General features: G+C 40.7%; 1 protein-coding gene across 1 annotated transcript in view; it reads right to left on the bottom strand.

Moving 5' to 3' along the window:
- LOC122811525 overlaps nt 1-25,548 on the bottom strand; it is a 1,751,548-nt gene that overhangs the window by 59,059 nt on the left and 1,666,941 nt on the right. The window contains exon 12 of the mRNA XM_044083457.1: nt 24,444-24,600. Within this exon, the coding sequence (XP_043939392.1) occupies nt 24,444-24,600 (157 nt within the window). The remainder of the gene's footprint in view (nt 1-24,443; nt 24,601-25,548) is intronic.

Below are 25,548 nucleotides of genomic sequence, written 5' to 3'. Positions count from 1 at the left end.
GGGTATCTTCTAGTTCCTTCAGAAGATCCCTTTGTAACCTAGTGAAATGTGTGAGATAGTTCAGCGATCGAAGGACAAAAGCCGCTCAGCTAAACATATGCTTCCCATATCTGTCCATGATCCTGGAATATCTATTAAGAGGATGAACAGACATCGAATTTTCTGATAGTTCCTTCTTGGTGGCCGCTGCCACCACCATGGCATCAATGGGCACTCCTTTAGTTAGAAAGGTTTTGTCTTGAGGGCAAGTTATAAATTTATTAGGCCTCCTGGGAACAGGTTCCATGGTATCCGGGGAATCCCATGCCCTTCGAGAGAGTAACTCAATCAACTCATCAAAGGGTAGCGACACCCAAGACGTGGAGGGTTGAGACCCAAAAGCCTTCAAGAGGACCGACTCATCATCAGTAGGGTTAAGGGATTTCCAGCCACCCCTCTGTTTAAGAATTTCTAAGATATCTGCGAATGAGATATCCTCCGAGGGGAAATGTGGAGACCCTTCTGACTCATCTAAGTCAGTATCTGAAGTGACAGATTCCTGTAGGGAGTCCAGATGCTTCCTCTTGCAAAATCTCTTCCTGGGAACCTCTTCAGTGGGAGCTTCTGGAGAGGTCTCGGAAGAGCATGGCTTGCCCAATGAGTCTTCCTGAGACTCAGGGTCTCTATGCTTTAATGGAGCATGTGTTGTAGAGGTAGACACTGGTGCTTTAAGCTAGGGAGCTGCTGGTACTAACGGTGTAGTTGTAGGCATGGAAAATGCCCTCCTCATGGCCTTGAAGGATCCTCGGTCCTGACGCAAGGAATCCCCTGGATCCGAGGATACAAGGGACTCTCCTGGCACCAGAACAGAGGACACCAAGCCCAAGGTCGGAGCCGAGCTCACTCGAAGCTAAGACCCCAAGTTGGAACCAAGTCAGTCTGACTATCCTCCCCGGACCAGACTGGTGAGCATCGGCTCCGAGATCCCTTGGTCGGCACCGAAGATATTAGGGCAGTTGGGGTCAACAAGCCTAAAGGTAAGTGTCGGACCCGTAGGCTCCACGATCATCAGTTCTGAGCTCTCTGGCTCAGAAACTTTGAGACAGATTGGAGGAACAGAAGATGGAAGGGGAGTTTGTGTAGGCTGCAAAGTTGCAAGGGTCGGTGTTGATAAAATTTTTTCAAGCGTCGGTATCTGCAAAAGCCTCCACCACACGATCCACATCCAAATCAGACAGTCTACTAGAGGCCCGAGAATAATGAGTGGATGAAGCCACCGACTGCAAGATGGGTGATTTCAATATAGGAGATACCGGCTCCAATGTCGGAGATTGGCTCCTAATCAAAACAACAGTCAGTTCCTTTGGCTATGGAGCCGATGTTGAAGCTTTGCTTGATGCAGTTTTTGGAGTCGATGGGCTTTTAGCTGTCTCCAAGGAACTAAAAGATGTCTTAGAGTGTTTGTCATGCTTATCCAGTGCCTCTGGGAAAGAGGATTTCAAAAGACCTCTATCCATAAGTTTCCTCTTTCTTTCATGCAACACTCTAGCACTAAAAGAATGGCACATTGAACAACTTTCTTGTAGGTGCACCTCACCTAAATAATAGACACAGTCAGTATGTCCATCAGTGATGGACACCTTTTGCCCACATCTTGGGCATTTTTTAAATCCAGGCTTGGATTTCTCTTTTTCTTGATGAGACATCCTATCAGTAACAAACAGAGAAAAAAAACCTACATATATTTATATATATATATATATATATATATATATATATATATATATATATATATATATATATATATATGCGTGTATATACACACACACATATATATATATATATATATATATATATATAAGAAAAAACAGAACTTTTAACTGTCTCTAAGCTATGATAGAATATATATATATATATATATATATATATATATATATATATATATACATATAAGAAAAAACAGAACTTTTAACTGTCTCTAAGCTATGATAGAATATATATATATATATATATATATATATATATATTAATTAACACAGCACACTAACTCCTAATAATGCAAGATTTGTAAACAGTGTTAATTATCTTAAACAGCTAAGCTATATAAATTCTAAATATCAAAATAACCTGCCCTGTAAAAATAAAGGGCTCTAACTCGTACCACACTATATAAGAATTATGAGATAGGGAGAAACTAAAGGCCTAAAAAGGTGGCCACTTATCTAACTAGTTTAAACTATGTAAATACCTAACAAGTTAGCAAGAATACACTAAGAGAAAGGCTTAACTATTACAAAATGGAAACTACTTATACTATCTAATTTAAACTTTCTAACAAGTTTTAATAAAGAGAAAAAGGCAATAAATTTCACTGGCCAGAGCTGGTGAATGTCCGATCAAGTTGCAGCAGCAAACGTGATCTGGGGAAGATCAAGGTGCATCATGGGATAGGGAGTTGGCCTTGAGCTGGTTGAAGACCTCGAGCTTTTGCAGTTGGACATGGTGGAGCTTCAAACCCATCATTAAGAATGAACGGCGAGATAGAACAACTTCACATCAAGATGTTTAAATCTCTCCAAGACTTTTGGGAATATTTTAATTGTTAACAGTACTGAAGATGATGGAAGACTTGTCCAGGGAAATGTGCAAAAGCTGGGTAGTACTTATGTTTGGATGACTGTAGTACTTATGTTCTTTTGAAAATAGTTAAAACATCAATGCAGTTAACACCAGAGTAGTGTCCTTGACGCAGACATTCTTTCCAGCTTATCGGTCCTTGGAAATAAAAATAATACTATGACTGTCAGAATAGTGGAGGAATAAAGTCCATGATCGCAAACTCTTCTTAGTGTCTCCTTCTGGTAAAAGGGTAAGGGAAGACTAAGAGGATGGTTCATTTCTCTAGCAACATCACTGTCTCATTCAGTTCACCTGCCTTACATTTCTAACCGGCATAAATGTGTTCCGTTCAATGTTATGAAATAAATTCAATGTGATTACAATTTTCACAAATATGCTGTTCAATGTGTGTATTTATAGCAGCTTTGTATGGCCCCATACACAGAATACAATGAAAGAAGAATCACCCACCTTACAGGAAGTAAGAACAGAAAAAAGGAAAATTAAGTCAGGGAAAGCAGTAGCAGACAGACACTGATGAGGTCACAGCAGATATGATCAAGACGCACTATAGGTTCAAGGCTTAGCCATTACAAAAAATCTGTCCATAGCTTTACAGTTTCTACTCAAACTTATTTGACAGGGGGCCCTGTATTAGGGTGCATTTCATGTGGTCACTGTGTATATTGTACGCGGGTTTCACATACCCGTGAATTTACTAGCAAAAACACTTCTGAGATTTTTGAAATAAAAATTTGGGCTAAATGCAGTACCAAGTGGGTCATCTATTTGGTGACCTGCACTTGTTCTGCATTTTATGTGGGGCAGACTTCTCAAGCTTTTCGCTTGAGAATTTGTGAACACCTCAGTGATATTAAAAATAAACGTCCTCACAATGCCCTATTTAAACATAGTTTGAAACACAAACAGCTTCTTTTCAATTTGCGATTATTGACCATATTAGGGGTATTTGCAGTGACAAAGATAGTTGGCATGAGTTGCTTAACTTTAAAGAAAAGAAATGGATAGTAAAACTGGGAGCCTTGTTTCCACCTGGTCTCAATGATCAATTATAATCTAATGATTAATTGTTACTAATTGTTTTATGACTGTGATTGATTCTGATGATTATTATTAGGTGTATAGATATATATATATATATATATATATGTATATATATGTATATATATATATATATATATATATATATATATATATATATATGTACACTGGGTTGCTTTTGCTTTTATTGTTTGTATCCACTGAAGAAGGCTCTGTTGAGCCGAAACCGGTTTGGATTGTTCATGTATCTGCTTTTGCTACCCATGGGATTTTTTCCATTGGGCTGAATAAATGACTGTTTGCACCTTCCTTACTTGCTGGCTTCATTTTGAAGAATTACTTTACCTCACACATCAGAGGGTTGCTTTATGCAGATGGTCTCTCAATACAAGCAGACTCTGACCAGGAACTTCAGCAAGTGACATCGGAATGTAATGCAAAACTGAATACAACTGAGATGAAACCAAGTACAAACAAATCAGTTGTTATGGCAGCAAATGGAAGAAATCAGAAGATGAAAATTGTGACAGAACGGAAAACAGTGGAACAGGTTAACAGCTTCAAGTAGCTGCATAGGGTGATTCAGGAGAAAGGAAGTTTGAATGAGGATGTCAGGGCTAGAACCTGAGGATGTGCAGCCAACAGATAGTGCGTCACAGGTAGCATGTGACAGAAGAACGCCAAAATAACCAAAAAGTAAGGTGTACAAAAGAGTTGTGTGACTGGAACTTCTGTATAGAATAGAAACCTGGCCAGTGAAGGCAGAGCAGTTGAGGATGCTAGATGTGATAGAGATGAATTGCTCAAGATAGTTGGTAGGACGCACACTGTGGAAAAGATGAGAAAATGACAAAATCAAAGCAAAAGCAAGTGTGTTTCCAATTGCACAGAAGGGCAGAGAGAACAGATTTACAGTGGTTTGGATATTTGTGCAGGAAAGCAAAGACAATCTCATGAAGATTTTGGATAGTCAGAAAGAAGACAAAATGAAACAAGGAGATCCACTTAGAGATGGATGGATTGTGTGTGAGAGAACAACTGCAACAGTCAGTCTTGACTGTCCAAAAAGGCAGTAGTGTAACACTGAATCGAGAGAGGTGTCAAAAGTTGCAGTAACACCTGATCCCATGTAGAAAACTACTATTATAATAACAGTTTTTACACTAGAATAACTAATTTAACAATAAGCCAAATTCTCTTTTGTTGATGTTTTGACTATTATAAACAGAACTTTCTACCGACCTCAGTTAAATACTAAAGACACATCCTCATAATCAGAAGTATTGCCCTTTATTTACTCTACCTTTATCAGGTCCATACTTTAATATGATGAATCCAGTTTTCCACTAAACCAGGCAATATAGCAAAATGATTAATAAAAGTGCAATGGAAATCAAATATTTCAGTAGAGCAATGGAAGCAATCTTTGTGCAAACCCAGTGAAAGCAGACTGATGAACTATTTTTTTTAAGCTTTTTCTCTAATCTTGTAGTGACCACTTGCATTGTCAACTCTGGTAACACTAAGTGATAATTACATACTCCCAATATGCATTATGACCAGCACTGTTCATCTTCTCCACTGGAAATTACATTTAATTATGTACCATTTTAACAGAGGCAATAAATGGCAGAGGTGAAGGGAGACAAGAGTCATCAGATGCCTAGTAGTCTTAGTAAACAGGCAACTAATTCTCCCATGACCACTGAGATAAGAGGCATACAACGGTCTGGACAAAGTAGTGAATAACTTCTATGGGCATCACTGTCTAGTACAGCAATCACCATTAATGGATCCAACACTGTATCTCAAATACAACTCAGGAAAATAGTACCACTACACACAGTCTCAGATCCCCCTAGTGAGGACAGGAGTGCTAAAGATGTTTTTTCTTTTCCAACCTCTTCTGCTCATAGTTAGATTGACTGCATTTGTGCTGGTAGCATGGATGATGCTAACAATTTAAGACAAAATGCAGGCAATTTGCTCAAAATATTAATTTATTTAATCCATCTCTCCAAACCTGCAGAGGAGAAAATCAGGAATGCATTGCTATTATTTTTATTTATTTTTTTACTCATTTGTTGATCAAATTATCCCAGATTTTCAGGGGTGATGCAAAAGCACTGTTTGATTACCCGAGATATTCACGCACTAGACAGATGGAGGGGGAAGAAATGAAACATTGTACTAAGGACTACAGGAAGCAGCTTAACAGCTGAGAACCCTAAGCCTTCATGCTGTCTGCATACTATGGAATGCATTTTCTAGCTAGTAGTAGTTACAGTGACAAGCAAGAGACAGTTAAAGCTTTATTTTTATTTTCTATAGCACCTTAATGTCTTGCATGTAAATTTAGAATGGCATGAATGATACTACCATAAATAAAGCCTTCCCTTCACAGAGAAAGCAAAATCATACTGCACGGACAGAAAAAAAAAAACTTTTTTGTATATATATATATATATATATATATATATATATATATATATATGTGTGTATATATATATATATATATATATATATATATATATGTATATATATGTGTGTGTATATATATATATATATATATATGTATATATAAATAAATAAATAGTGTATTCTATGAAAACTGTTATGGTAAGCATGTAACCATAATGGCAATGTAAGACATACACCTGTTATATTATCAGAACATTGCAAGTCAAACAGAAACAATCAACTGGTACTTATGCTTTTGTGCATTTTAAAAGAAAATATGACATTGAAATCTCCAAAAATGTTATTTTCAAGCCTCGCCAGTGGCACAGAAGAATGCACCAAAATTACTAAGTGCAACCTCACTGATAAAACTATGACAATAGCTGTTTTGAAGGAGAAACAGCCTATATCTTCTTACAGTCCACTGCTTTCAGTGCTGGTCCTATCAGGTGGCTTCACGGGACCTCCATACCCTTCTACTATTTGCAAAGCATCCTTAAAAGATACAAAAAAATGACAGTGATTCTGAGTTATTCATCTCTGTTTGATTTTAGTCAATCCCAATAAATTAGTCCTCCAAAAAGGGTGAAAAATTATAATCATTTTTTTTTAGTGGGGTTAACACCAAATTTCAAAACTGATGAAAATGATGAACATGAATTAATACAGCTTTGGATATTATTCCTGAACAGAATGATGCTGTAATCACTTATTTGTAAACCAGGTAAATGGGCTGTTCTACAGATCCTTACCAGCAAAACCTTTGCTACAAGGGCAAATGGATCTGGAAAGTTTAGTGTGGATGAGCAATCATGTCTTGTTAAACTAGGAAGAAACTGAAGTACCAAGAAAAACTCCATACAGATGCAGAGAGAAAAATATGAGCTCCACATAGATAAACCAGAGGTCAGTACTGAATCCCAGACTATGGAGCTGTAAGGTAGAGCTCTTACTTTGAAATATGCATTCAGATTACACCATTGATGTGGTGAGTGAGTACTAATGTAGGGAGATGTCTTACTTTGTCAGGCATGGTAATGCCCATTATATTGCACCCACTATCACTAGGTAAACAAGCTTCTAATTAAAGAAACTATTATATACATGTATTTATGACACAGTAGTGCTCATCTACTTCTAAAACCAAAGTACAGCTTTTAAGATCAGTTGTCCTTTAAAATAAGATAACCATATTAATTATATTGTCCCCACCTTGATGCATGGCACCTGGTGTGAGCTGCTGATAGTTGATGATGAGGGGGTCATTAATGGTTTCATAATAGAGGCATCCCCATTCTAATACATTATTCACATACAACAGTTATCTGCTGAGGATATTAATACAGCTGCCAAACACTATCTAAATGAACAAAATTAATAAAAAATATATAATTATATGTATCTGTGCCTATATAACAGGCACAGAAGGAAGCAACAACAAAGCACTTTCAGTATTGGGCCAGCTAGCACTACACATCTGTGCAGAATGTAGTGCTCAAAACTGAATACTGAAGTATCATCACTCACACGGTAAAATAAACAGGTGGCACTGTGGCAGTGCTATAAAGAAAAGGCCAATTATGGGAGGACGTTCCTTACATCTAGATGGGAGGCAGTAACAGACAGCAAAGATCTTTATGTTTGGGTCTTAACATGTGCAGTCCTACAGGAGGGCTGTGGTTTTATCATGGTGTTTCATTTTCCTAACATCTTTATAAGTAAACTTTTCAATATGGAGCTGCCACTTTGGTCCAGAATAACAATGAGGCAAAGCTATAGTCAGCAATGCACAGAAACAATTAACTCTTACATCCATTTTCAATCCAAAAGAGTGATAGTTAACTATTGTGATCTAAAGTTAAATGTTCATACTTTCAGTGGAAACAATGTTGTAACCTGTTACCATTAGAAGCATAGTACCCTACTACTCTGCATTCAGACAAGATAAAAAGCAAGGCAGCTGAAGATATTAATGTAAACACCACTACCGTGGGTCTGTGCAGAGACTCTTCGTACTCCAGCAGTTTTCTCAGAAAAAAAAGTTATGTACTCACCATAACATTCCATGTTTGTTGTCCAGTATCTTGCCTTCATTCTTGCTGGTTGGGTCCGACCTCGGCTCTGACTCGGCTTTATACCAAAGCTCGAGAGCTTCAACTGGGTCGAGGCTACAACATATCCCATGATGCTTAGCGGCGGTTCCCCAGATCTTGTTTGAGAGAGTTCTCAATAGAGTATGCTAACATACAGAAAGGAAATTTTTATGAAATATATTACTTATAAAGGTAAAGAGGCAAGAAGGGAATCAGACTATATTTGCCAATTGTAAAGTCCTCTAGATCCTCCAGGAGGGGGGATGGAAGGGTGGGATGCAGGAATGAAGGCAAGATACTGGACAACAAACATGGAACATTATGGTAAGTACATAACTTCTTTATGTTATGTTGTCCTATCTCGCCTTCATTCTTGACGGTTGGGACAGAGTTCCCCAGTACCTTTTCCTTGGATAGCTCAAGGGAATAAACTCTTCAGGACAGTGGAACCAAAGGATGATTCCAGGAGGCCACACCTACTTTGTAATGAGAGAGAAAGATATGAGGATTAACCCATGTAGCAGCAGCACAAATTGAATCCAATGGAAGTCTGGATTGAAAGGCAATGGAAGTAGACACCGCCCTAGTTGAATGTCCTTTTAGTTTCCCTGGCGGTTCATAGGTTGGTACTAGGCTATCGGCCCTAGGGCCTATACAAGCCTAGCCATAACAATTCCCTGGATATTTCTTCCCACAATATTCACTTCTCTGGACTCCTGTCTAGCAGGGAGACTGACATGATCCCGGGGTGAATTTCCTATCTCCCATCCAATCATCAAGGTTCCTTTTGAAGAGGGCCAATGAGGCGCTCTGCTTGACATGTATGGGCAGTCTATTCCAGAGTATGGGGAGTCTCTGGGTCAGGAACCTATCCCTCCAGCATATTTTGTTCATTGTGATGACAAGGTTTAGATCCCTGGATCATGTGGCTCTGAAGGATTGGGATTTCTTTAAGTGGAGCATGTCCAACAGCTCAGGGTTTGACAAGGCCTTGTATGTTAAGCAGAGATCACCTCTGAGTAGACGATATGCCACAGAGTATAGCTGGAATTCTTTTAGACGGTCAGCATATGGCATCTGATTTAGGCCTGTGATTCTTTTAGTTAGGTATTTCTGTGGCCTTTCCAGCTGTTGCAGATGTCTTGTGAGGTACATACCAAATGGGGCATTATACTCTAATGGGTCTAATGAAGGATGAGTACAGTGGGACAATGACAACCTTTTTTCTGGATGAAAAGCCCTTAGTGATGAGGTGTGCCACATAGAAGGATTTCCTGACTGTTGGGGCAATGTGGTTGTCGAAAGTGAGACCACTGTCCACCTGCGTCCCTAAGTTTCTCATCACACTTTCAATGTTTAGTGTACTGCCACCTTTGTGGTAATTCATGGGCACATGTTTTTTTCCAAAGGGGATAACTATACATTTTTTGGCATTAAGCTTGAGCCCATGGCTCTGGTACCAGGCATCTGTTTCTGTAAGGCCCTTTTGTAGAATATCCACAATTCAGTAATGGCTCCCAGTTTGCAGTCATCTGCGAGCTTTGTTAGCCAGAGTCCCTTAGTGCTGGCTGTACTTCAGAGAAGTAGATGTCAAACAAGAGTGGTCCCAGGACTGAACCCTGAGGTACTCCACTTGTCACTTGTCTGGTGCTGGATTTGGAGTCGGCTACTTTTACAGTCTGGGCTCTGTCAGTAAGCCAGTTGGCAACCCATTGAGTGATGTAGGGATTTATGCCCGGCTTAGTAAGTTTATCTATGATTCCAGAGTGGGGGATGGTGTCAAAGGCCTTGGCGAGGTTCAGATAGGCTGTGTGGACTACCTTACCCTCGTCCACAGCTCTGGAGACTGATTCGAAGAAGTAAATCAGATTCAGGAGACAAGATCCGCCCTTGACAAACCCAAACTGGGTGGGGTCCAGTGTTTGAATGTTGCCAATGTCTTTGTTTATAAGTTACATGATAATGCGTTCCATGGCCTTGCAGATCTGGCTTGTCAGACTGATGGGACGGTAGTTGCCGGGTTCCAAGGCGGATCCCCCCTTGTGGAGTGGGATAACTGTAGCTGTGCGTCACTCAGTGGGCATGAAGCCTGAGGTGAGGCTATGATTAAACATGACACTTAGGTGAGGTGCCAGTTCATTTTGTAGTGCATGTAGTACACAGCCTGGGAAGTCATCTGGTCCCATGGATGCTGTATTCTTAGATTTGGAGCGTGCGGTTTCTACCTGTGTGGCCGTGATTTCCGGAATTTGGCAATCTTTTGGTAGTGAGATGGGCCCTTTAGGGGGTGACAGGGGGGTGAAGTTGGCACTAAATCGATCTGCCAGGATATTGGCAATATCCTTGGGATCAATATATTTAATGCCATTCTGTTGTAGCTCAGAGCAGATCTGAGCATTGCCATTTACATTCTTGACATAACTATAGAATGCCTTGTGGTTGTCTGGAATCTTTGGCAATTTTATTTTCGTAACTAGCTGAGGATTTTATGAGGGATCTCAGCTTCTTACTGAGACTGGTGAGGGAGTTTTTTGCATCCTGGGACATGTAGACATAGGTGATGGTCTCAGTAAGTCATTTGAACAAAGTAACTTTTGAGACTGCCAAGCCCTTTTTTGTTTTCTGCATAGGAAACGAACAACTGCTCTGACTTTCTAATATCTTTGGTCCAGTGCAAATAAAAATGCAACTGTCTAAGCACATTCAATTGATGAAGCTTATATTCTGCCTTGTTGCCATAGTTAGGAAAAAACACAGGCAATTCTATAGATTGGTTTAAATGCGCTTCAGAACAAACTTTTGGTAAGAAGGAAGGATTTGTTCTGAGGAAATCTCTTTCTTTGTGGAAACTCAAACATGTTACCTGAGTGGACTGAAGCCACCAAAGTAGGTCCCTCTTGCAGGCATCTGTAATGAGAATCTTGTGAGAGATGGGTAACTCCTGTATGGACCATTGAGTGAAGAGTAGCCATGTGTAGTCATGCCATTGGGACTAGGGTTATTGCTGCTGCCATTGAGCCTAAGACCTTGAGGACAAATTTTGCTTGTACATTTTTCTTTTTGAGTAGGATAGATACTTGACTGCGTAGCATTTGCATTCTCTCGAGGCAATTTTGCTACCATATCATTTGTGTTTAAATCTGCACCTATAAAGGTAATATGCTGCAATGGCAACAAGGCAGATTTTTCTGTATTTATAGTAATGCCTAGATCTGAGCAGAGATGGATGGTGGAGACCCTGGCTCTGACTAGTAGGTGCTTGGTGGTGGTGGTAGTCAGGAGCCAGTTATCTAAATATGGAAACACCCGGAATCCTTGATGTCTCAAATGAGCTGCGACTACTGCCATGCCTTTGGTAAACACTTTGGGGGCTGTAGTGAGACCAAAGGGCAGAGCTCCGTACTGGTAATGACTGGCTCCCAGCCGGAAGTGTAGAAATCTTCTGGAGCACCTGTCCATCTTTATGTGGTAGTACGTGTCCTGAAGATCTAAAGAGCACATCCAATTGTCTTGTCCCAGAAAAGGAGTATAGACTGCAGTGTTACCATACAGAATTTTGCCTTCTTTACCGACTTGTTTAGTCTGCTGAGATCCAATATTGGTCTCCAGTCCCCTGTCTTTTTTGGAACTAAAAAGAACCTCGAGTAAATTCTGGATCCGATCTGGTCGGCAGGGACTTCTTGGATGACTATTTTCAAGCAACCTTTGAATTTCTAGGGTTGCTTGATCCCTTTGACCGGGTGGAATGTCTGGGATGGACTTTGACAGACGAGGTGGGCAGTGGAAAGGAATATTGTATCCCCTGGATAAAATGGACTGTACCCATTTGTCTTGAGTCAATTTCACCAAGGCTTCTGGGTAGAGAGATATTCTTCCCCCGACTGCCTCCAGAGGTAGAAAGTCAGACCTCCTTTCAGGAGCGCTGGAATGGCCGACCAGGGAACATATCTGTTGCCCTGGTTCTGCGGACCCCTCCCACCGCATAGATGGCGTCTTCCATTGTTATTCTCCCCTCTGCCCCTGGGAGAAGGATCACCACGAGTGTCCATGGAGGCTCCTTTGGGCTTCCAGAACCACATTTTCCCACTCTTTTGACCTTTAGGATAAGGTCTGGTAGCAGCGGAAAAACGCAGTCCAACAGCAGATAGAGTCTTGCCATCCTGCTGGCTCCTGGTGAGCCTCTTTTACTTTTGGCCTGAACAAGGACGAGTCATCAAAAGGGGCATCAATAAAGGAAAATCTGAAGGGTTCAGCAAACTCACAAAGGTGCATCCAGGAATGTCTCCTAAGAGCTATTTCTGTGCCTACTGTCCTGCTTGCTCCATCGGCTGCATAGAAAATGAGGCACATGGAGGAGTTTGTGATAGAAGTTAAAAGTCGCAAGCTGGAAATTTATCTTACCTGATGATCCCTGGGCTGTAGCACCTTGTAGGGTATCTCCCAGCTCTTTCAGGAGCTCCCTCTGGAGTCTGGTAAAATGTTATAAGTAATTCAGTGACCGTAAGGTAAAGGCCGCTGAGGAGAACATACGCTTCCCATATCTGCCCATCGTATGAGACTCCTTATTCGGCAGATGGACAGATGCAGAAATTTCAGCTAACTCCTTTGTGGTCACTGCCACCACCATTGCATCTACAGGGACTCCCTTTTGTTAAATATTGTCTATTCTCTGGTGCCATAATGAATTTATTTGGTCTCCTTGTAACAGGGTCCACTGATTCGGGAGAGTCTCACACCTTCCGACTCATAACACCCAGGAGCTGGTCGAAGGGCGGAGAGACCCAACAGGTGGAGGGGCAAGAGCCAAATGCCTCCAGGTATACCAACTCATCCTCAGAAGGGGAGAGGGATTTTTCCAGCCACCCCTCTGCTTAAGGATCTCAAGGATGTCTGAAAAAGAGAGATCCTCAGAGACCAACCATGGGGACCCTTCCAAATCCTCTAAGTTGGTATCAGAGGTGACATACTCAGGGGAGTCCATGTGCTTCCTCTTACACTGTTTCTTCTGAAGGACCTCCTCGGGGGATGTTCCGGGGAGGTATTGGAAGAGGAGGTTTCACCCACTGGGGTTTCCTGGGGCACTGATTCTCTACTTTGGGGCTGATGGAGGGATGATGAAGCAGAAGATGCCAGCCCTTTAGGGGGAAGAGTGGCTGGTGCAGACTCAGTGGAGAGCACACTCTGCATCACCTCAAAGGCACCGCGATCCTGGGCTGAAAGAGAATCCAGTCCCGAAGGATCGGGAGATCTCCCAGGCACTGAGGGTGGTGGCTCTGAGGCTGATGTGGCAGCTAAACACACCTGCGCCAAAGCTCCGAGTGGGAGAGTCCATTCTGACAAGGGTCTGACTCGACTCTTCCCCCCCCCCCAGGAGCTGACCAGGGAGTGTCAGCTCCCAGATCCCTCGATGGAAGACAGCATCGACGAGATTGCAGCAGACGTCTGAGCCGAGATATCGTGAGTGATTACTGGCTCCGCTGGTTCCAGTGCAACTACTTCTTGACACACTGGCTCTGAACTCGATCGAGTCGGAGGAGGAATAGATGGTATCTGAGGTACAGTGGTCGGCTCCACAATCCGATGGGCTGGGCTCAAAAGAATTTCTGCTAGGGCCCACGTCCACAGCAACCTCTTCACCACCCACTCCACATCATTGTCAGATAACCTGGAGGACCGACAGGAATGGGTTGATGACCTGTGATTACCTGCCACAGACTAATACAGAAGATTGCAGCACTGAGTGTATTGGCTCCAATGATGATGACCGACTCCTTTTTCGGCTCCGCAATGGTTCTGAAGACTCGGATGGAACAGAGGGAGGGCCAGGTTTGTCAGAACTGAGAATCTTCGGATCCAAAGATACTGTATCTTTTTGACTGCTTGATGGCTTAGACACCGGAACCAACGAAGCAGACTTTTTTGACTTATCCAATTTTGAGGCCTGATTACCTTCTTCAAAAGGGCCTTTCAACAAACCCCTCAAAATGAGTTTGTTTTTTCTCTCCTGTAAAACCCTTGCACTAAAGCTATGACAAATGGAGGAAGAGTGCTGAAGATGGACTGCTCCTAGGCAATACACACAACTTGTGTGTCCGTCCGTTAGAGACATTTTCTGGATGCATGAATCGCACTTTTTAAAACCAGATTTTCTTGACTCCTTAACAGGTACTTTAGACATCCTGTGAGCCACAACAGCAGCAGCTAACAGTAACTACAATAAGTACTATAACTGTAATAGAAAAAGGCAATTATAAAGTTTTTTTTTTTTTTTTTTTTTTTTTAGAAAAAGAAAGGGGGTGGGAGGAGAAGTCTCCAAGTTAAACAGTCTCCTTCAACTCAAGGAGACGCCTCTAACTTAAATGGTGACTCCTTAAGAAAGTGAAAGAAGTCCTGAAGAAAGAAAGAAGGGCTAAATAGAAAGAATCCTCTAATTTAAATGGATTCTTTATGGGGAAAGGGGAATAAGAGAAAAAAACAAGGGCCAAGGAGAACAACTGAAGACACACCCCAGTAATAACACACACACACGATCACTCTGCTTGATTTGGGATGGTATAATAGAGTCTAACATGAAGATATTGAGAAAAAATATAGTAAAAGGTATACAATAAAAGTAATTACTAACCTGAACCAGTGAAGACAATCCTGATGCTTCAAGCAGCAAACGAGATCTGGGGAACAAATGCTAAGCATCATGGGACAGGTTGTAGCCTTGAGCCAGGTGAAGCTCTCGAGCATTTGGTATGCGGCAAAGTCAGGGCCGAGGTTCAGCTCCGAACCAAACCAGCAAGAATGAAGGTGAGATAGGACAACATAACATTGGTTTCCATCTTGTCCTTGTGAAAGCAGCATACATCTATTCCTGGAGGTGGATCATCAAATGCTAAAAGAATTTATGTTTTCTATCTGCATCTGTACTTTACTGTATATGCTCCTGGCCACCATGTTTTCTTGGCAATAACTTATCAGATGGTAGATGGCTGGCTTCCTGCTATGCAATTTGTCAAAAACTTCCCCTGAGCAAATCAAATGAAATAGCATTTGATGAAATTAATACTTCCTGGGAAGTTGTACAATTTCTTACAATGTCACTCTCCAATCACCACAGATTATATCTGAGAATTAGATGACAGTGTATTCCTACATGGTGGGTGTGGGAAACTTTGATCTCTCTGTAAAACATGTTCTGGTTGATTTGCTAAGGGAAAACAAGATTTGGCAAACTGCTGTTTAAGATACTGTCTGTATAAATGAGTTTCCAATAGGGTGAAGGATATTTACACCAATGAGTCTAGTAACAAATAAATGGTTTCACCTATTAAGGCTGGCAATAAGAAATAGATTATTGACAATGATAGCATACCTATTAAGCAGCAATTATGAAGTGAGTGAACAAAGATACAGCAAACTGTGAATTCAGAAAAAAAATCAGGGATTTCTGACACAGTAACTAAAAAATGCTACTGCGAGGGGAGAACCCAACAAGAATGGTTTTGTCAAAATCAAATGTTATAAGATGACTGTACTGGAAACTATTGAAGTCTATGTAGCAAAGATTATTGCTCATATTTGTGTTGCAGAACCTCCTCAAAGGGAGAGGACAGAAAATAGAATTGCACATAACAGATAAAACTGGACCACATGCTATGTCCATCATATACAGTGAAAGTGAGAAAGGTTATGACTAAAGCAGAATTGTAATATTACCATAGGCAAATTGTTGTCTTATTGACATGCCATCATGAGCAAGAAACTCTAAATTAAAACTTCAAAGTCAGTCATTTATAAAGCGTACATGTCAACAAATCCTTAGGATGTGCCTACTTTAGCTGAATTTGTGTAGTAAGACTTTGCAGTATGACTTGTTCACTTAGCATATTACACCTAATTGGCTACTGTCACATTACACAAGATTGCCATTTTTCTACTCTAGCAAATAATTTCTTCAAAAAAAAAAAAAAAAAAAAAAAAAAAAAAAAAAAAAGGTGCAACACACACTGGTGGGAAGAAGGATAAGGCCAAGAACCTACGTAACCATTATGCCAACCTCGGAAACTGCAGCAGTAGCAGTGTCTTGAAGAAAGTACAATGAACAGTGTTACTGAAAGATTTAGCAGAGTGCTTCTTGGCTGCCCTGTAAATATGCAATAAGTAGGCTACATGAAAAAAAAAAACAACTAAACAATACCTTCGAGTATGTCACAGAGTCGGTGCACTATTCCATTAAGTACAGTTTTGGTATACATTGTTGGGCCACATACTGGTATTTTGTGCAATCATAAAACACTTATTAGCAGTGTGATAAATGGTCCATTAATATGCTCATACTGGTTACTGTTCTGTTAATTCAAGAGAATAGCTCTAGAAAACTTGGTTAGTCAAGTAATCATTTTAAAATATTTTGCATACTACATGAAAGACAATATGAAGTTTAGAGGGACATTTGTCCATTCTAGGGATACTTCCAAACTGTATCTTCTTTACTTTCTGATATCTGACCAGGCACACTCGACACTTTTCAACAAAGGCACTTTCTAGGTGAACATTTCCTACCATTATACAGAAATGTTCATATGCAATCAAAGTGAAGAGCATCTTTTCACCTACATAAACAAATTTCAACATCTTTTTAACTATGCCAATAATACCTAGCTTTTCAAGATAGTTACAGAAAAGAATGGAGGCATGCATTAAACATGCTTTTTGTAATATAACAAATTGAAAGGACAGAGGTGTGCTTTGCAAAATGATGGTACATTTTCACTGTTAGCATTACTGCAAAAATGATGGTAAAATTCAAACAGTGTCACTGTAAGCAGGTGGTGGTACAAGAGGTAAAGGTGGCATTGAATCTGGTGTTCTAGTCTTGTACCACACCGAAGTTTCAGAAAATCCTACTTATTGGACTAACTGGGAAACATTCAGATGGAAGTGAGCATACGTTATGCAGAATTGCAACCTTCTAATGTTGCTGGACATTTAAGTACTATGCAAGTAAGACTAAAAGTAGAGTTGTACAATGCAAAAAGTGTATAGCAAGGACTGAACTGTCAAGCTTTTCAAAACAGAACATGCAGACTGGTGTAGAACTGGGAAAGTCATAGGCTCTTGTGTTCAACTGTCAACTCTTGCAATATTTCCGCATGAATATATAAATAATGTCACAAATGTGGCTGGATAACTGTATTGCTTGGAACTAATTAACTTCAGTCAGAGCTGTTTTTAGACTTAAATTGATCCAGTATTACTGAACTGGATAAAATGCAATCAGCAACCCAGAAAGTGTCCAAAAGTATTGCGTGTGCTTTTAATAATTCATCTGATGGGTACAGAGGTAATAAAAAAAAATAATGTACTCCCCAAAATGTTCCATCTGTGTTCTCCATTTTCATGCTTCCTCAGCAATGGGTTTAGATTTGACCACTGGATCTAACTCACCATTATTTACAGCTAGTGGCCACTAGAAAACTCTCAATCTCCTCCCTTATCCATAATCCTCTATCCCTAACATACCTCATATGCTGACTGCTGGCTTACAGTATCAAAAGAAATATTAGCAGCCTGGAAATAGAAACCCATAACTGGAGCTCAACATAAGGAACAGTGGTTCCCTTATAAAGTCTCTTACTTCCAGAAGTCTTTTGTTCAAAGGTGGGAGGGGGAACTGAGGAAGAATGAAAATGGACAACACAAATGGAACATTATGGTGAGTACATAACTTCTTTATCTGATTATGTCAATATTCATTCATTCATTCCTCAACAATTGGGACACAGTCCCCAGCTACCTGAAATCCTGGGAGCACTCTAAGATATTCCTGAGCATAGCTGAGCCGAGGGCTACTCTTCCCCTCAAGAAAAGATCCAATTTGTAATGAGTTATAAAAGTATGAAGATTAGCCCAAGTAGCAGTTGCACATATATTGTACATGGAAGCCATGAATAAAAATACTGATGATGCTGCCATGGACCTGGTTGAATGGGGTCTCAAAGGTTTTGGTAAGGAAAGGCCCAATTTCTTATATACAAAGGATATGCAGACAGTCAGCCATCTGGCTAAAGTTACTTTCGTAACAGGCTTGCCTAATTTGGAAATCGAAAAGGTGACAAATGATCTGCTTTTCTTAAGACCTTCATTCTATCCAAGTAAAAATACAATTGCCTATGAATGTCCAGTTAAGTGCAACATGTATTCACCTTTCTTTGTAAGATTTGGAAAGAAAACTGGCAGATTAATAGATTGGTTCATGTGGGATTCTGACATCACCTTAAGGAAGGATTGGCTCAACAAGCTCCCCTATATCCCTATGAAATATTAAGTAAGGTTTAGAGAACAATGCTTGAAGTTCTGACCATCTTCTAACAGAGGTGATATCTTCCAAAATATAGTTTTCCAGTTCTAAAACTTGAATTTGCTTTTTGCTGCTGTATTGAAAGGGAGTGAATTAAGGCCTGCAATACTAAATTTAAGTCCCACAGTGGAGTTGGATCCTTATAAGTTGATCTCAAAAGAAGGGTACCTTTCAAAAAGGCCTTACAAAGTTTTGATGAAGCCAATGAGGAGTTCTCAAGCCCTATGTGAAAATTAGAGATAACGGCTAGTTGTACTCTAATAGATGAGAGTTGGCTCCTTCATTGAAAATGGTTGCTAAAAATTCAAGGACACTGCACTGGTGCTGAAAAAGGGTAAATATGTGCCTGCTGTACCCAAAAAACAAATCTTTTCCATTTACTTCTGTAAAGTTTTCTTGTGGAAGCTTTGTGGGAAGACAAAAGTATATGACAAACACGGGAAGAGTGCATAGGCTGTCTGGGTATCAGTGGAAGTGGAGAAACCATGCGGTCAGGTTTAGGTTTGAGATAGCTGGGTAAATCATGTCTAGTGGGTGAGACAGTCTGGAAGTGGATCCAGAATCCAAGAAGGCTAGACTAGATGAGGCCAAAGAAAGGGGGAAACAAATTTGCTGATGCCAGTAAGGGGCAATGAGGATGATTTTGCTCTAACTTTAATGCTTTATGTAGAAATTTAGGGATGAAAGGGGGTTTGGGGATATGCAGACAGGAGACAGGGGTGGGGCAATCATGTAGCACACCATTTCTCAGTGATTTCTCCTGGTAGGGAGATTGAGGCAAAGAACCTGTTGCACTTGCTTAGGGGAGATGAAAAGAGGTTGCAGCATGGCTGGCCCCATTGTCAAAAAATAATTTCCGCCACTTTCATGTTGACAGACCACATGTGAGGTAGTAGAATGGACCTGTTTTGGGTTGATTGTTCATTTTTATGTGATTGTATGCATCTTGAAGGTCTGTCGAGCACATCAGGTTGTCCTTGCACAAAAAAGGGCCGAATGGAATGAACTGTCACCATCTGGAATTTGGTGTGCTGTTTTCTTTGGCACTAAAAAGAATCCTGAGTGAATTCCAAATTCTATCTGGTCTGGTGGGAGCTCTCGGATGCCTTTTTCTAGGCAGCTTTTCTATTTTTAGTGCTGCTGCTTTCCTCTGAGTGGATCCAACATCAGGAATTCTGTATACCGGTGGAAGTGTTAGGGAAAAAGGTATTATATAACTTCTGGAAATTTTCTGCACCATCATATCTTTTTTAAGGTTTAACCAAGGCTCTCTTGTGAAGGGATAAATGACCCCTGAGTGCCTCCAGAGGTGGATAATTGGGCCTGCTTTCAGAAGTGTTGGTAGGGTCTGTCACAGAAGGAATCTTTAGACCCTTGGTTCTGCAGGTCTCTTCTCCCACGTGGTCAGCATCGTCCATTCGTGCTCCCCTCCTCTGCCATTGGAGGAACCATCTCCACATGGATATTGGAAAGGACCCTGCAACTTTCTGAACCACATTTTTCAACCTTCTCACTGATTCCTGGAAAAGGTCTTTTGAGGGGTCGAAAAACATAGTCCCACTGCAGAGAGGTATTTCCATGTTGCTCACACCTGGAGTGTGTGTCTCCTTTACCTTTGGGCCAAAGAGCTTCTGTCAAAAGGGGCATTGAACAAAGAGGACTTGAAGAGCTCCACAAAGTCATACAAGTGCATCCAGGCATACCTCCTAATGGAAATTACTGAAACCGCCGCCCTTGAGGTACCTTCAGCCACATGTGAAATGAGTCTCATGGATAAATTAGTGATTGATTGTAGGATAGTGAACTGTGAGGCCACAAGTCTGAGCCTCAGAAGTACTAGTCCCAGTGAGGGTTTTGGAAAGTTCCTTATTCAAATCCCTCTGCAATCTAATGAAGTGTGCCAAACAATTCAGCTATATGAGTGCAAATGTCAGTGAAGCATAAGCTCACTTCCCAAATCTGTCCAATGCCACCCTTAGCTCTGTGCTAGGGTGATGGACAGAAGAACTCCGTTCTAGGAGTCCCTTGGTGGTGGTCGCTGCCATGACCATAGCATCTACAGGTACTCCTTTGCTTCAAAATTTTCTTCCTTTAAGTGGTGCCAAATCCAGTCAGGTCTCTTGGGGATCAGCTCAGATGTGTCAGGTTCCTTCCATGCCTGCCTAGAGATCAAGTCAATGAGCCCATTAGCAGGTGAAGTCATACAGGAGGTAGATGGGCCAATCCCAAAGGCTTCCAGGAATACCAATTCCTCTTGGGAAGGGTTATTGGTAGACCAACCACTCCTCTTGCTTAAGGATCTCCAGGATGTCTCCAAATGAGATGTAATCGGGTAGTGATTTTGTGGGCCCTTCCCCCTATTCAAAATCAGTATCTTCAGTGACCAACTCCTGAGGGGAGTCCAAATGTCTCCTCTTGCACTTCCTCTTCCTAAGGGTTTCTTTGGTGGGGCGTTCTGGAGTAGTACTAGAAAAAATGGTAATATCCTGCTGGGTAGCAGCTTGGGCTTGTTGTCCCTGTGGAGCAGAGTGATTAGGCTCAAGGCACAGAGACATTCAGGATCCAGAAGGGAGATCCAAGGGGGCAGGAACTGTCCATCCCCATCCTACAGAAGAAGAAAACACTCTAGCCACTAACCCGAATGCGGAACCCTCCAGGGAGAAGGAAGTTGACGGAGCTGAGAAGCCTCATTTCTGCACCACTGGCTCCCCCTGCCCTGAAGGTAGCCCACCCAAGGCAGTGGTCAGAGCTAAGCTATCCAATTCTGAAGCTTTTAGGGGCAGAGATGGCTCTGACAACTTTGGAGTTAACTCCAACAGTTGCGACACAACAGGGATGCTTCAGCTCCAAGAGTCATCATGCACCGACACACTTGGAGCCAGTGCAGTCAAAGAAGAACTCAGAGCCAAAGATACTATGATCTTTAGATGTGACACAGACGGTCCCAGTAAACTCAGATCCAAGTGCTCCAAAACCATAGGTCAGATTGGATGAGCCAAAATCAGTGGTGTAGTGCTAGTGAGGGCTTCCTGAACCTAAGGGGTAGGAGATGGAAGAACACCCATCTGAATCTGCACAGAGAGAAACTTCCTCATCATTTTATTCACATTGGCTTTAGTCAGGCTTTTTTTTTTAATTTTTCCAAGTCTTTTGGGTTTCTGATACCATGATGGGAATGAACCCCATTCCTAAGTTAAAGTACGATTAATAAAGTTCATGTAATTAGTATTGTTTCACTCTTTGCAAAAGTGCTTTTCACAGCACTTGCAATGTGCCCAGTAATGAATCCTCCTGCAATTCATACAGAGTTACATGTATTGGTAGCATATCTATATACGATTGTAGGCTCTTAAGACCTGTTGCTCCTACTACTATTGGAACTGTCTGGGTATCTCTCTTCCACATTGCTCTCATTTCTGCCTGCAAATCCTGATATTTGATGACTTTGTCTCTCTCTGTATGCAGGACACTGTAGTCACTGGGTGTGATGATTTCAATGATCAATGCCACTTTTGTTTTCTTTTCCTAGATCACTATATCTGGTTTTCTAGCATCCATCTTTTGAACTGATGGTAATAGATGTAGACTTAATTTTCTATGATGCTTTGTGGTTCATGTTTCTGGTGTTTCAGCCACTTCAGTACCATAATGTTTGCACAATCCCCAGTGCAACAGTCTTGCCACATTATTATGTCTTTCAGTATACAGTCCTTCTGCCATTAGCATGTCGCAACCAGCAATGAGGTGTGCAACTGTTTCCAATTCAGTTTTACAAAGCCTACATTTGTCTGTTTCTCCCACATGTTCAATGGACTTTGTAAACCAATGTGTACGCAGCCCACTATCTTGGGCCACCAATATTAACCTTTCATCTCTTGGTTTGAATTCGCTTCTCCTTAACCATTCCTGGGTTCATTCCTGATCAACATGAAGTTCTTCCAGAACTTTTCTATACTTACAACTATATTTATGTATTTTCCACATTTCTTGCCTTCACATCTGATCCCTCACCTTATAGTCTTTCTTTTGTTTGTTGGCACATTCAGTTGCTGCCTGATTTTTATCAACTTCTGGTTTGATTTCCATTCCTGCTTGACGCTGACATGCTTCTGCTAGATTATGCAGAGAAGTCATCTTAGATTTATCCTCCTCATATTTCAAAACTTTCACTACATTTGGGTCTTGTGAGGTCAGCAGATATATGTGCAGTCCCACAATTGCAGATCTATACATATAATCAATTTCAAGGAGGCCCATACCTTATTCAGAACAGGGAATATATAATCTTGGTATGCACTGATTTTTATAAATCATATGGTGAGCAAGAAGCATCCTTCTTGCTTTCCTATCTAATCTAGCCAACACATTTTGATCAGGCTTCTTTAAGAGCAAGATGATGAGGCCACAGAGGGGGACCTAGAATGCTGGTGAGACTCTAAATATGGTGATAGGACCCAAGAGGGTACCGGATCTACAGAAGGTGAATATCTGGTCCAAGGTAAAGGCTTTGGATCAGATAATACAGGATCTGAGTAAGGTGATTTGGTGTCTGATACTGGTTTCAGAGAAGGAGCAGGCTTCGGATCAGACTTTGTGTTTCTTTTTTGGAGGCTCCACCATCGGGATTCTGAGGAAGGGGTGGACGAGCATGACAGATCTGAAGGTTTTCTAGACTGGTCTTTTTGTCATCTGTTTGGGGAGGGGTTGAGCCCCATATAAAGCCTCTGAAAAGGTAGGAGGAGCAAGCAATTTAAAATAATCTTGTTTTTATGGTCCACTATGGCCAAAGGATTAAAAGATTTACAGACGTCATAATCTTTCTGAAGGTGCCTAGACAATAAGTACACAAAGTATGCTCATCAGAAAGAGGCCATATGACCACACTTCTGGCACTTTTTAATACTTGATTTTTTTTTTTTTTAATTATTTATTAAAGATAGAAGGGAAGGAGATACCAACAACGGTATCAAATACACTGTGTAAAAGGGGATAGAAGGGAAAGTTTACCAACAATGGTAAGAACGAATAACACTAGCATGTAAGGTAGGGAGAAAATATAATAGCTATAAGAAAATAAGATATTTATTTATTTATTTTTGTTGACCGGGAGTGTCCGACTGGACGTAGGTCCATTTTCAGCAGAGGCCTGGGGAGAAAAGCTCCACAGTTAAAACAAACAGACAGTAGTTACATTGGATTACATAGCGATTAACAATTTACATGGCAATTACAACATATTTACAGATGAACATCGCAGATAAAGATTCTAGTTGTCTACTGATGTGCTAAGTACATAACAGACATTAACAAATGTTACAATAAGAAGTTCCTGCTGTATAATAAGTACTAGGCTTATGAGCATCTGAGCTTGCTATAATCAAGGTAGTTAGTGGAGTGGAAAGAAAGGTAGTGGTTGGATGGGGTGGGTGATATTAGAGTGGGAGTTGCAAGGGCATAGCCAGCATGTTTTTAGGTGCGCTTTTAGTAAAGTTTTGAAGAGGCAACTAATAGGATAATAAGATAACTCTCTGTCTTTGAACATTAAGCTCGAGAGCTGAAAGTGACCATATATGATCACGAAAGTGGCAAACGAGAGCTGGGGTATGTTAGGGGATACAAGATTATGGCTAAGGGAAGAGCTTGGGAGTTTTCTAGTGACCATGAGCAGTTAATTAATGGCCAGGTTGGATCCGAAGCCAATCATTGAGGAATGAATGAAAATTGACATCAGACAGGTTATTTACAGCAACTTTGATCCAATATATAATCGCTTGATCAGGGCATTTAGTAAGGTTTCTTTTACATTCTTTTGCTTCATTAAACAGTTCATTCTACATTTGTGGGGTTAACAATAACATTCAAAAATATTAGTGCCTTACCAATTAGTGGTTCAGTTGCCCCTCTAACTGGCAATGTTAACTGAAACTCATTTCTAGCAAAGGTAGCACCTTCCAGAGTATGTTTCACAGTCATTTTCTTTGTACTCCAGCTGCTGTTGATGGGATCTTCTGCATCACATTTCACTGGAAAGTCTGTCTTTTGAAAACAAATAAAACTGTAAGTAAAGTACCAAATGGTATTACTAGCAGATATCTTGTTCAAACCTGACTGATAAATACAAGCACCTTAAAACAGCAGCACTGCAATAATCATGCAAAAAAGCTCAACAACCTGTATCTTCTCCAGCCCTCACAACAACATGAAAGGAAATGAAGGGTGGGGCCTTAAATCAGTGAGAGATAAACAGCAAATGTGTCTCCAAGCCTGATCTTATTCTGAGCATATTTTTGCAAGGTGGCGCAATGAGTATAAGATACTACACATGCATGTATTTCAGACATATATTTTTTTTCTTTTATGAATGGAAAAATTATGAGAGATTGTTGAAATGTATAAAGTTGCATTTAACAATCTATTTTTGTAAAAAAAAATCATAACTATGAGCATACAGAATGCAAAGTTTACTTCTTTATTCTAGCAGATGTACTTTTTTTTTTTTTTTAGAACAAATGTACCACAAGTGCTACAAGTCAGCCAGTAATGGATGTGTTTAATTTCAAAAAAGCTTGACTAAAAGGTCCAGTAAATGTTTCGACTAAATAGACAGTAAAAAAGAGAAAAATAACCAGCACAGGTTTTCCTGAATACACTTTCAAAGAAAAACTCTAGTATAAGTTATTAAGACTAGAGAAAGCAAATCTTCACCATAACCGTACACGGTCAAATACATGGATCACTGATGCAATATCATTAATAAGGATTAGGAATTTACTGCAGGTAGATGTCTAATTATCTAGCTTAACTTCCACAGCTTTGGATATCCCCAACATGGGGCTGCACTCCCCTTTATACCAAGGATGTCAGGGGATAGCTGTACAAAAGCAGCAGCAGCCTGCTTATCCTTTACGTTCCTTTTGGTGAGAATGCGAGAATAAGACCATCACCTGCAAGTGTGCCTAGTGACCTAGGCATTTGGAATTTCCT

The sequence above is a fragment of the Protopterus annectens genome, chromosome 1.part0 (genome assembly GCF_019279795.1).
Source record: "Protopterus annectens isolate FY-2018-M chromosome 1.part0, PAN1.0, whole genome shotgun sequence".
Taxonomy (NCBI): Eukaryota; Metazoa; Chordata; order Ceratodontiformes; family Protopteridae; genus Protopterus; species Protopterus annectens.
Note: the sequence above shows the minus strand (reverse complement) of the source record. Positions and strands in the feature narration are given on the sequence as shown.